Below are 12415 nucleotides of genomic sequence, written 5' to 3'. Positions count from 1 at the left end.
AAAACATTCAGCGCATTATGTCCGTCAGTTTTTTGCTAAACTAATCCCATTTCCCTACTCTCTCCTTGCCGCCTTGTACTGTCCCTCACCTCCGTTATTTATATAATTTACCCATAAAAGATGCAACAGCCTGTCTCAAACAGTCCTTGTGTCAATCATTCCAAGCTCCAACGACCAGTTGGCCGCAGCCTCAAGTGCACACGCTCATTTGCACGCCGAGTGGCAGCAAGATGCTGGAACCCTGGCTACTGCGCAGTAATACTAGCTGCCATGGTACTACTGTGCACCCTCCTATCCATACCTCAAGCTGCCCAAGCGTGATGTGCTCCACGTCCCCTCTTTCTGCCCAAACAATTCAAAAATAAAGCAAAAGACTGCAGATGCTGGAAATCTAGATCGATTGTTGAGGGAGGATGGGTAAAATGTCTTACTCATCCACATCTATCTTGCAAGTTCCCCATTTACAGGGGCGATTTATTTTTAAAAACACAAAGAAAGATCTTGTTTTCTACCAGCAGGTGGGGATGTTTCTCTACACCTAACAGAATTTTTGAAACCTCCAACGCAGCACATTATTTTAGCAGTGTTATGCGTAGGTCACATCACTCACTTGCATCAGCACAGTATCAGGGAGAAAAAGGAGAGTCCTGTGCAGGCTCATTCCAAAAACTGCACTCCATTAATAAAAGGAGCAGACAGGACTTGTCAACGGAAGAAAGGTCAGCTGTAAAAACTGAAAGGAGGTATAAAGGAGTTTGTCCAGTCTTGGTATACCCAACAGCAATAGTGCTGTCCCAATCCTAGAAGCATTCTTTAACCAGCTCGAAATGCTGTTACACTAGTTATATATTTCAAATAGAACCATATACTAAATGTATACAATTGAGTACAACTGGGCCTTTTGTAAAAAATGCACATTATGCACTTACTATAACCAAATATATAATTTCTGTTGAAGTTACAGGATTTGCAGGATGCTGGACCTCAGGATAACAGCACTGCCAATGCAGATATTGCTCAACAGGGAATTTCTGGACACACTCCCCGACATAATGCAGATTTAAACAAATTAGATGACCATACTGGTGTGCGACGAAGCAGCAGGATGTGGGCCACACAACTACTATTCCCACTGTTATGAACGCGGGACTTTGTAACATGTTTTAAAAACTGTGATTTTTAAAAGTTTAAGGTTGAGTTAGAGAAGTCAGGTGACCTCACATCAGCTCTACTTAAAGACAATATAGAAACCTTCGTTACCAGGACAGCAAAGATCCCAGATCATAGACTTTATTTTTTGAAAAAGCAAAGACTGCAGGGGTATAAACACCTGAAGAACAATGGGTTTCACTCTCCCAGACTTTCAGATTGCAAACAAGGAGTCAATGCGTGGAAACAATGGAAAACTGGGGTGGCTCTGCTGAAGCCAGACTTGTGGACTTTGCATGTTGGAAAAGAACAATGGATTATTAACTTTTGAATACAGATACATTTAAACATATTTTCTGAAGGCAGACAGGCTGTAAGGAGGGAGACAAATGGTTGCAGCCTCAGACAGGCTGTAAGGAAGACAACCAGTCATGGCAGCCTCAAGGGAGAGAGAGGGAACACCTGCTCTGGGATGCCTGATATAGCAAAAGGCTGCAATGACTTGAACCTGCTTTAAAAGTTGAGGCTTGTGCAGAAGTAAAATACCAACAGGATCACCGCCTTATTCACGGACGCCCAGGTCGAAAGTGCTTGGACAAAGGAGCAAAGAGGACATTTACTTTGAGAAAGGGAGATCCAACCCACTGCAACTGGGAGGAGTTTGGGACTTTTAACCACAAAGATTTTGCCATCAAGGAGGAAAGAGTAACGTTTAAGTGTGGTGTGAGGTTTTCAGGTGTTTTAATAGTAAATACCCCAAATTACAAAGAAAGGCATCTGCTACTTACAAAGTGCTATTTCGTTAATGAGGATTTCTTTTAGTTTAAAAGTCTTAGTAAGTAAAATCTTGTTGTGTAATTCTTTGAATTGATCTGGGGGTTCATACCTCATTTTTACATTAACTGTCTCACTGAGATTGTAACACCACACTGCAAACCCACATCTTTGCTATGCCTTAAAGTAGAAGTAGGGCAATTCCAAAAGGAAGTGGAGAATTAAAGGGTATAACAGGTTTCTGAACCAAGGCAGGAAGATGGGATTTGAGATACAGATCAGGCATGATTGAATTGAATGAAGGAACAGATTCGAGGGGCTGAATGGCCAACTCCCTTTTTCCTATTTAAAGCAATGGCAAGTCTTGAGATTTATAGGAGCCTGTTGCAGAGATACAAACCTCTTGTCTGGTTGCTGTTTGTTATGTGGTGAAAGTGGAACAACATTCTGTAACAGGCATGGTGGAGACCTTTTAAAGCTGAATGGTGCAACTATCAAGTGTAATAACTTCCAGTGAGGAGCCTGGAGATTTAAATATGGCCATAACAGATTTGCACAACCAGTTCCACCAACACATGCTTGGCAATTTTGATTGGGCAGGAAGGAAGACATGACAGTCAACCCACAAGGCACAGCACTCTGGCAATGAATTGTGTTTTAAAAACAAGCATTTGTATTAAGACAAGGTGAGCACTCTTACCTGATCATAATTGTCATGACCATGGAAGAAGGGTTCTTTTCTGAAGATCATGCTGGCCAGCATGCATCCTAAGCTCCACATGTCTAGACTATAATCGTACATCTGCAACGAACCAAAAAATCTTAAGATGATTATGTAAAATCCTTAATTGAAAAATACTAAAGGCAGAGTACAATAGCAATGTAAAATACTCCATGGATTTGAGGGGCACTGATAGTTGCAAGAGGCCAGATAGACAGGTCCTTTATTGTTCAGCTACCTGCCCATTTTCTGAACACTTATTGCTTAATCAAAGCAATTCTTGAATCAAATCAAAGTTGAGGCTCTGAAACCATTCCTACAGCAAACTGGTTGCGAGCAACATACCATTTCAAAAGAAAGTTCCAAATCATTAACAAGTCTCCAACCTATACAATTCTGCAACCTTATTTTCTTAATTTCCCCCTCTTTCCTGACTTGCTACCTCTTGTAGGGACATGGTTCCATTAGTGGCCATTGACAGGTGAGCCTACACCAGGGGCTGAATTTACCAAGATACCAGGAGAAAAACCCTTGCACTTTTACATGCACCTGAGAGGTGAGATAGGACCTTGGTTTAACACGTGATCTGAAAAGCACCTCTGACTATGCAGCAGTCCTTCAAGCAGTGCTTGAGAATATAGGAAGAGATTATGCACTTGAGTCATGGAGCTCAAAGTGAGCCCACAACCTTTTAACTCAGGCAAGAGTGTTACCACTGAGCCAAGGGTGACATTTTAATTTACATTTTCTTCTAACCCAATTTCATTAATTCTTTGCAGTAAGATCTCTTATTCCATCAAATCTTGGGCAGAAAACCTAACCACAGGACATCTTTACCAAATTAATTGCGTATTGAATTGAATAATCTGAAAGCTTATAAAAGGGACCAGATACGCTCTCAGCTACAGTTTGTGTTTTGTGCTTAGAAAATGCAGCCCAAGAACTGATGTGTGTCATATCCTTCTGATGTAATATGAAAGGAGAGAATTTTGAGCAGCACCATCTCCAGTACCATCAGATCCGAAGCAGTTTTTCTCCACCATCTCATACCTAAAGGCACAGGTTTCAAACTGCGATCCCTGGAGGTCAGAGTTTAGTCCATCTGTCATCATACTTTTGTTTGTTGACCTCCTTCAATATTGTTTCTGTTGATGTTCTCAAATAAAAACACTGTGCAATACCATTGCACTATCACTTTAAGAGAATACATTATCTCAAAAGTGTCTCATTATTTGCATTAGATTAGTCTCAAAGAAAAGCCGCAGCTTAAAAAGTAGTCTCCCCACAACCTCCAAAAGAACTGAAAGACACTGTCCGCCCAACACCCCTACACTAGTCATCTCCCGTGCCAAACTGCCTCCAGATCTTTTGAACCAGCTGCTTCCTGCAGCGTGAATGCACCTCGTAATGAGTTACCTGCTGTTTTCCCATCTCTCTACATGGGCTGTATCCTCAGCATAGCAGGGCACTTTGCGTACAGCAACAAGGGATTTGCAAACCAGAAAAATCACAGCACAGGAGGAGGCATTTTACAATTAAAAACAACACCTTTCACTCTTGCTGCTCAACATTCTTAGCATCTGAAGATCATAAAAAGGTCACATCCAGGAAAGCCAAATTAATATTTTTTGGTTTCCACTTTTCCCAGCACTTCATGTTACAGCATGGTTACCAAGGTGTCACTGCTATCAGTGATGCAGGAACAGCTGATGGCAAAATCTCAGGAAATTACTATGAGTTTAAGTCTTTAGTTTTAGATTTCCTATATTTATCACAATATTGGACAGAATTAAATAACGGTTAATAGTCTTCTGAAAACAAAAAGATGAATAAGTTCTCCCTTAGGCCTTTCCTTCATCCTCTCATGAAGGATTTTACTCAGTCACATTGTTCCTTGGCAGTCTTCTCAAGACTCATCAGAGTCAATGCATTAAGGGGAGGAGGGGGGGTAACTCGACAAGATAGGGTGGCAGGAAGAGCTTTAATGTCTGCAAAACGTTTTCTTTCTGAAAGAAGCTGTGACAAATCTTTTGAAGGTGGCAGGGGAAGTTAATAAGACTGTTAGAATAATATACAGGATCTTTGACTATAAGTAGAAGCACTGAGCACACAAGCAAGGAAGTTATGCTAAGCCTTTATACATCATTGGTTAGGACTCAGCTATAGTATCCCGTTCAATTCTGGGTACCACATTTTAGAAAGGATGTCAGGTCCTTGGAGAGGGTGTAGAGGAGTTCACTAGAATGGTACCAGAGATGAGGGAGTTTAGTTCTGTGCAAAGACTAGAGAAGCCAGAACTGAGTCCTTGGAGCAAAGAAGGTTAAAGGGAAATGTAATTGAGGTGTTGAATATTATGAAGAGTTTTGATATTTGTAAATAGGGAAAAAATGTTCACTGGCAGGGGAATCAGTAACCAGAGGACATAGATTTAAGATAATTGGCAAAAGAATAAGAGGGATGTTGAGAAAGTTTTTTTTATGTAGCAAGTTACAATGATCAGAAAAGTACTTTCTGAAAGGGTGTTGAAAGCAGATACAATAGCAAATTTCAAAGGGAATTGGATGTATGCTTGAAAGGGGGAAAAATACAAGGCTATAAAAAAAACTGCAGGGCTGCAGGACTAATTGGATAGCTCTTCCAAACATGGGCCAAATGCCCTCCTTACATGTTACACAATTTTATCTAGGCTTTTGATATGGTCCCTCATGGCAGACAGATCACAAAAGGAAAAGCCCATGGGATCCAAGGCAAAGTGGTAAGTTCAATCCAACATTGGCTCAGAGACAGGAAGCAAAGGGCAATGTCCATGGGTGTTTGTGTGACTGGAAGACTGTTTCCAGTGGGGTTCCGTAGGGCTCAGTATTGGTTCCTTGCTTTTTGTACTATGTAGCAATGATTTGTACTTGAATGTAGGGGGTATGATTAAGAAGTTCACTGACGATACAAAAACTGGCCATGTGGTTGATAATGAAGAAAGCTGTAGGCTGCGGGAAGATATCAACGGATTAGTCAGGAGGGTGGAACAGTGGCAAATGAAGCCCAATCCGGAGAACTGAGAGATAATGCATTTGGGGAAGGCTAACAAGGCAGGAAAATATACAATAAATGGTAGGATACATTGAGGAACTTTGGAGTGCATGTTCATAGATCCCTGAAGGTGGCTGAACAGTTAGATAAAGTGGTCACAATGGCATGCAGGATACTTGCCTTTATTAGCTGAGGCATAGAATACAAGAGCTGGGAGGTTATGCTGCAACTGCATGAAACACTAGTTAGGCCACAGCTGAAGTACTTTGCGCAGTTCTGGTCACTGCACTATAGGAAAGATTGTATTAGAGAGGGTACACAGGAGATTTACCAGGATGTTGTCTGGATTGGAGAATTTTAGTTATGAAGAAAGATTGGATAGGCCAGAATTGTTTTCTTTTGAACAGAGAAGCCTCAGGGGAGATTTTTTGAAGTGTATATTGGATAGGAAGACCCCACTCAACTTAATTGAGGGGTCCATAACCAAAGGACATAGATTTAGGGGAAGAGGTAGATTAAGAGGGGATTTGAGGGGGCAATATTTTCAGCTAGAGGGTGATAAGGATCTGAAACGCACTGCCTGAAAGGGTGATCGAAGCAGAAATCTTAACATTTAAAAAGTATTTGGATATGAAGTGCTATAACCTACAAGACTGTGGACCAAGAGCTGGAAAGTGGGATAGGCTGGATGGCAACTTGTTGGCCAGCATAAATGATGAGCCAAATGGCCTCCTTCCATGCTGTAAGTTTCTATGATTCGATGATAGATGAAAGCTTTGTCCTTTCCAGGAAAGTTCAGATCTGACAAATTAATTTCAACTTATGGGAAACCACCCTTCAATTATTAAATTCAAACCCCGTAGTTCAGATTCTCAGCTACTGTTTTGCTCAGATAAAGGTAAGAAGATGTGACTGACCTGCTGAGAACATGAAATGTTGCAGTTGGTGAATTTGCAATAAAGGATTTGTTTTGCTGACAATTAAAGAACCTGAGCATTTGATTTGCTGGTTTCGGCTCCAGGGGGCACTGGCTGGAATGCAACTGAGCAAAAATGCATTTTGTGGGTAGATAGCTAGTTAGTCTGGCAAAAAAGTGTATACCCAAAGCAAGCTGCCTTCCCTCTCTCCAAATGCTTTAAAAATTGCTTTGTATTTCTTCCGTTTTATTTCAGAATGCTAGGAACACAAAGCGAGTCCCAAAGCATCTGGAGATCGAAGGGAAAAAACAGATTAATAATTTGAATGTACAGCCTGTCGAACTCAAAACACTTTCTAACTCAGCTGACTGAAAAGCACTTCATTCACCGAGAATGCAAAGAAGCAGATCAAATCCTCAATTATAAAAGAACCTGTTGACACTGCATATCCACTGCTGCAAATTCACCAATTCCAATACTTCTGTTTCCAGAAAGTATATCAAGAAAGCTTAGTGTTCTAGACACCATTTTCTCCAAAGTACTCAAGCTATTTTTTTGAATTGAGAAACTGAAGTGAAGGCCAAGGCCGAACTGGGGTGGGGGGGGGGGGGGGGTGGGAGAGCGGGGGAGGGGAGAGAGAGAGAGAGAAAAAATGTGAGTGGGGTGGGGGGGGGGGGGGGGGGGTGGTAGTAGTAACTCTGGAAGTAGTGATTGGGTCAAAATCCCAGAGCTCCCTCCCAAACACCACTGAGAGTGTACCTGCACCAGATGGACTGTAGCGGTTCAAGAAGGCAGCTCACCACCACCTTCTCGAGGGCAATGAGATGGGCAAGCCTTGCCACTGACGCTCACATCCCATGAAAGAATTAAAAAAAGGTCACACCAAGTTTGGGTATTGAAAGCAAGCTTGTACAAGAAAGACTGAGGGAGGCAAGAAGCTTCACTTGGAATTCCTAGAAAAGAGCAAGTTGGAGTGAAGACTGTGCTGAATCCGGAGTTCAACAAAGTTCAGGAGGAATAAGACCAAAGAAGTACTGATAAAATAGAGAAACACACAGAAGATTGTGATGGGCTGAGAGAAATTATTTAACAAGCTTGCTTAATTCTTGTCCAGAACTAGAAGAAAGGCATTAGAACTGGCTATGATAATACGTTTTGCTGAAGAGTTCTTAACTGAAAGCAGATAGGACTTAGACCCCATCAGTCCCAACTGGATTTGAATCCAGCTTCTAGATCAAGACAGTCTTCCAACCCACTATTCCAGTCTCTCCATCTCAAATACTACACTTTAATTACTGTAACATTTAAAAAGTTATGTATGCAGTGCTTTTAAATTTCAAGCTTACAAAACAGAAATGTTTTACAAATATTAAGAGTACAGTCAAGGTTATAATTATTTAAATTAACTGTATACTTGCTTTACCAGTTTACAGTTCAGTAGAAGTTCTGTAAATCTGACTAGTATTTTAATCATCTAAGCCATTGTCTCATGACCTTTACTTTCCTGTAGCCGATGAAAGCTCACGGTAACATGTGATATATCTGCAAGCAGAGAACACCGCCAAGGGATCTCTGTTTGATCTGTGTTTACACTTACCAAGACAGCAAGTGAGTTGCCAACCTGGTGGCTTATGACAATGAACCTATGGAAACTGTCTAGTGTTAAGATTCAAAAATGTAGCAAAGAATTCATTGTACCATATTCCGAAACTGCAATATATTAGTTAAAATTAACGGTAGACACCAAAATAATTCACATCTGGATTAAAATGGAACATTCACTAAACTGAAAGAAACGTGATTCCAATTTAAGAACACTACAGTAAGGTCAGTGCAAATTAATTCAGCACAGAAGAGCTTACAATCCAGAAAGGTTATTTTTCCTCACCTGATAATCTACAAGTAGTTCGGGTCCCTTGAAGTACCTGGAGGCCACTCGGACATTATACTCCTGCCCAGGATGGTAGAACTCTGCCAGGCCCCAGTCTATCAGCCGCAACTAATCACAGATAAGACATAAATCGAAAACAGTTTGTGAATATAGGGTTTCTCATCTGAAGAATTGGCTGTGAGTAATGGAGATAATTAAAATTGGAGAACTGACAGCATTTTATTCTCCTCCCCCCACCCCCCCAACCTGCAACCTAATTCCATATATCCGCCTTTGCTCCATATCCCCCAAAACCTTTGGCTAACAAAAATCTAGCAATCTTAAATTTAAAATTAACTGATCTAGTATCAAGAGTTCCAAACTTCTACTTGGTGTGAAGTGTTCCTAAATTTCACTCCCGAAAGGTCTGACACTAATTTTGACTTTGCTCCCTAGTCTTAGACTTCTCAACTAACGAAATAGTTTCCCCTAATCAACTCTGTTTTCTTTAATATCTTGAAAAATTAGATCAAATCACCCTTTAACCATCTAAATTCTAGGGAATATAACCCTAGTTTGTTTAATCTCTCCTCGCAGTTTAACCCTTGGAGCCCAGGTATCATTCTAATAAATCTATGCTGCACTCCCTCAAGGCCAATATATTGTTCTTGAATCATGGCTGAATCCTCCTCCTGATCCTCTCCCCTCCTAGCCCTGGAGTGTCAAACCAACTGCATCACCCCTGTGATCGCATTTTATTCGTAAGAAAGCTTTTACATGCACAGTTCTACAAAAGACTGAAATGGCAACAGGTTACACAGCACAGCAGAAGGACACTGAAGTGGTCCACAATCAGTAATCCACCTGATCCACTATTCACATTAAACCCGCCTCTGCAATTCCACTTTGGCACCGGTTTGAACATGCATCCCGTGCACCCACCAGAATGCAGGTAGATGAACTTACTCACCCACTCTATTTCTTTGTGTGGAAATGCAGCAATTGTTTTCAGTATAACAGAAATATTATATGATGATTAGATGTTTGAATTAATTTTAATTCTGAAATGGTTGTTGCCCAATACATAATCCTTGCAGAACATTTGTGAACTAGCTGTGTGTAATTTTATTTTACATTTTACTAGTTATTAGCCTGCACTTAATGCACCAACTAATTCAAGGGCTCTCTGCTTCTTCCTTGAACAGGGGCCCAACCAGTCCCCATCCACCAACACCCTCCTCCGCCTGGCTGAATTTGTTCTCACATTGAACAACTTCTCCTTCAACTCCACTCACTTCCTTCAAATAAAAGGTGTTGCTTTGGGTACCCGCATGGGTCCTAGTTATGCCTGTCTTTTTGTGGGATATGACAAACATTCCTTGTTCCAGTCCTACTCAGGCCCCCTCCCCTTACCTCTTTTTCCGGTACACTGATGACTTTATCGGTGCCGCTTCCTGCTCTCCCCCGCATTAGAAAACTTCAACTTTGCTTCCAATTTCCACCCTTCTCTCACCTTTACATGATCTATTTCTGACATTTCCCTTCCTCGACTCTGTCTCCATCTCTGGGGATACGCTGTCCACTGATATTATGAGCCCAACTCCCACAGCTACCTCAACCACTTCTTCACACCCTGCCACTTGTAAGGACTCCATCCTATTGTCCCAGTTTCTCAGTCTCCGACGCATCTGTTCTGATGATGTAACCTTCCACAACAGCACTTCTGCCAAGTCTTCCTCCTTTCTCAACTGAGGATTCCCCTCACTGTGGTTGACAGGTCAGACGTGGTTGAGGGCCCCATTTCCCACACTTCTGCCCTTACCCCTTCCCCTCCCTCCCAGAACTGCGATAGGGTTCCCCTTGTCCTCACTTTCCACCCCACCAGCCTCCACACCCAAAGGATCATCCTCCACCGTTTCCACCACCTCCAATATGAAGCCACCAAACACATCTTCCCTTCCCCGTCAGCATTCCGAAGGGATCGTTCCCTTTGTGACACCCTGATCCATTCCTCCATCTCCCCAGACACCTCGTCTCCCTCCACGGCACCTTCTCATGCAATCACAGGAAGTGTAATACGTGCCCTTTTACCTCCTCTCATAGAAATATAGAAAATGGGAGTAGGCCATTCGGCCCTTCTCCACCATTCAAAAAAATCATGCCTAATCACCTAATTCAGCACCCTGTCCCTGCTTTTTCCCCATATCCCTTGGTCCCTTTGACATTAAGACCATCTCTTACCATCCAAGGCCCCATACACTCCTGCCAGGTGAAGCAGCGATTTACTTGTACTTCCTTCAATTTAGTATAGTGTATTCGCTGCTAACAATGTAGTCGCCTCTATTTGGGGGAGACCAAACGCAGATTGGGTGACCGCTTTGCGGAACGCCTCCGCTCAGTCCAAAAGCATGACTGCGAGCTTCCGGTCGCTTGCCATTTCAACACCGCCCTCTGCTCATGGCCACGTTTCTGTCTTTGGCCTGCTCCAGTGTTCCAGTGAACATCAACGCAAGCTCGAGGAGCAGCACCTGATCTTTCAATTAGACACTCTTGCGGACTGAACATGGAGTTCAATGATTTCAGAGCATGACTGGCCATTTTTATATTTTTTATTTTATAATCATGTGCCTGTTTTTCAAGTAGACTATTCTGCTACTAACACTCTCCTGGACTAATGCTTTGTCTTTCACCACAAGCATAACACAATCTTTGTCTTTGCCCTAGGACAGCTCTGTCATTTAATCTCCCCTTCCCTCTGCCCCATCACACTCCTTCCCTTTTGTTCTCTTCACCCCACCCCCTTCACTTGCTTAAAACCTAATTCTTTTCTAACCTTTGCCAGTTCTGATGAAAGGTCACAGACCTGAAACGTCAACTCTGCTTCTCTCTCCACAGATGCTGCCTGACCTGAGTATTTCCAGCACTTTTGGTTTTTATTTCGGATTTCCAGCATCTGCAGTATTTTGCTTTTATTTTAGTCTAATTCAAGGGGTTCAATTAAGCCTTAAAAAAAAGGAATTTCACACCAAGTTCCGATGAAAGGTCACAGACTTGAAACATTAGCTGTTTTTCTCTCCACAGATGTTGCCTGACCTGGGTATTTCCAGCATTTTCCGTTTTTGTTTCAGATTTCCAGCATCCGCAGGATTTTGTTTTTGAATTTCACACCAACACCCTTTTACTGGAAAAATAAATCCTTCAACTGCTGGGTAACATGCCATTTTCACACTTATTTCTGATCCTAATAAAAATGCATCTCCAAAACACGATGAACAACTAACTGAAGACAACAGTTTCTTCTCCCCTGTTAATTACAGAATAGTATTCTGACCAAAACATTGTTTTAGCAACTGCAGCAAGTCAAATTATGAGAGCGAGAACGAGAGAAAACACAAGAAATTATTGGCTGTCGGCAATGGGAGAGTACTCTATTTTAAAGGAAAGCCTTAATATCCTTTAATGTCAAATTTTGTTTGGCAACGCTACTATGAAGCGTCTTGGGACATTTTAAGGCACAATATAGACACAAGCTATGACTTTCTCTGTTTAGTTCTGGCTCATTGGACTAATCAATTGCATTTTGTGATACTGTGTTTAGCCAAAGCATCTAAAGGACTGTCAGTAAACACAATGAGCAGGAGAAAAATACAGAGTCTCAACCAAAACACCTGGAATGTAGGAACAGAAAATGGCAGGTGATTCAAACTGGGGCCAGAAATGCCTTGAAGATGGGCAGGGATGGGCTTTTTAAAAAAAAAATACATAAAAAGTGGATTTCCTGTAGCATAATTAGGACTGCATTAGGAAATCCTACAGCACAACTGCAGATAGCATCCTCCCAACCAAACCAGAGCCCCATCACTCTGCTTCAGAATGCAAACCTTAAAAGATGCATTTTCAATAGGAGTTGGACAATTTTATGGGCAACTGAAATACATTTTACAACCTATGTTTAAA

The 12415-nt window shown here is 41.7% G+C and overlaps 1 protein-coding gene across 3 annotated transcripts in view; it reads right to left on the bottom strand.

Moving 5' to 3' along the window:
• The window catches only part of LOC137378351 (casein kinase II subunit alpha), a 99890-nt gene that overhangs the window by 11307 nt on the left and 76168 nt on the right, over nt 1–12415 (bottom strand). For all 3 annotated transcript variants that reach the window (XM_068048614.1, XM_068048616.1, XM_068048615.1), the window contains 2 exons: nt 8477–8587; nt 2624–2725 (listed from right to left, as the gene is read on the bottom strand). In XM_068048614.1, the coding sequence (XP_067904715.1) occupies nt 2624–2725; nt 8477–8587 (213 nt within the window). The remainder of the gene's footprint in view (nt 1–2623; nt 2726–8476; nt 8588–12415) is intronic.

This window comes from Heterodontus francisci, chromosome 16, assembly GCF_036365525.1.
Source record: "Heterodontus francisci isolate sHetFra1 chromosome 16, sHetFra1.hap1, whole genome shotgun sequence".
NCBI lineage: Eukaryota > Metazoa > Chordata > Chondrichthyes > Heterodontiformes > Heterodontidae > Heterodontus > Heterodontus francisci.
Note: the sequence above shows the minus strand (reverse complement) of the source record. Positions and strands in the feature narration are given on the sequence as shown.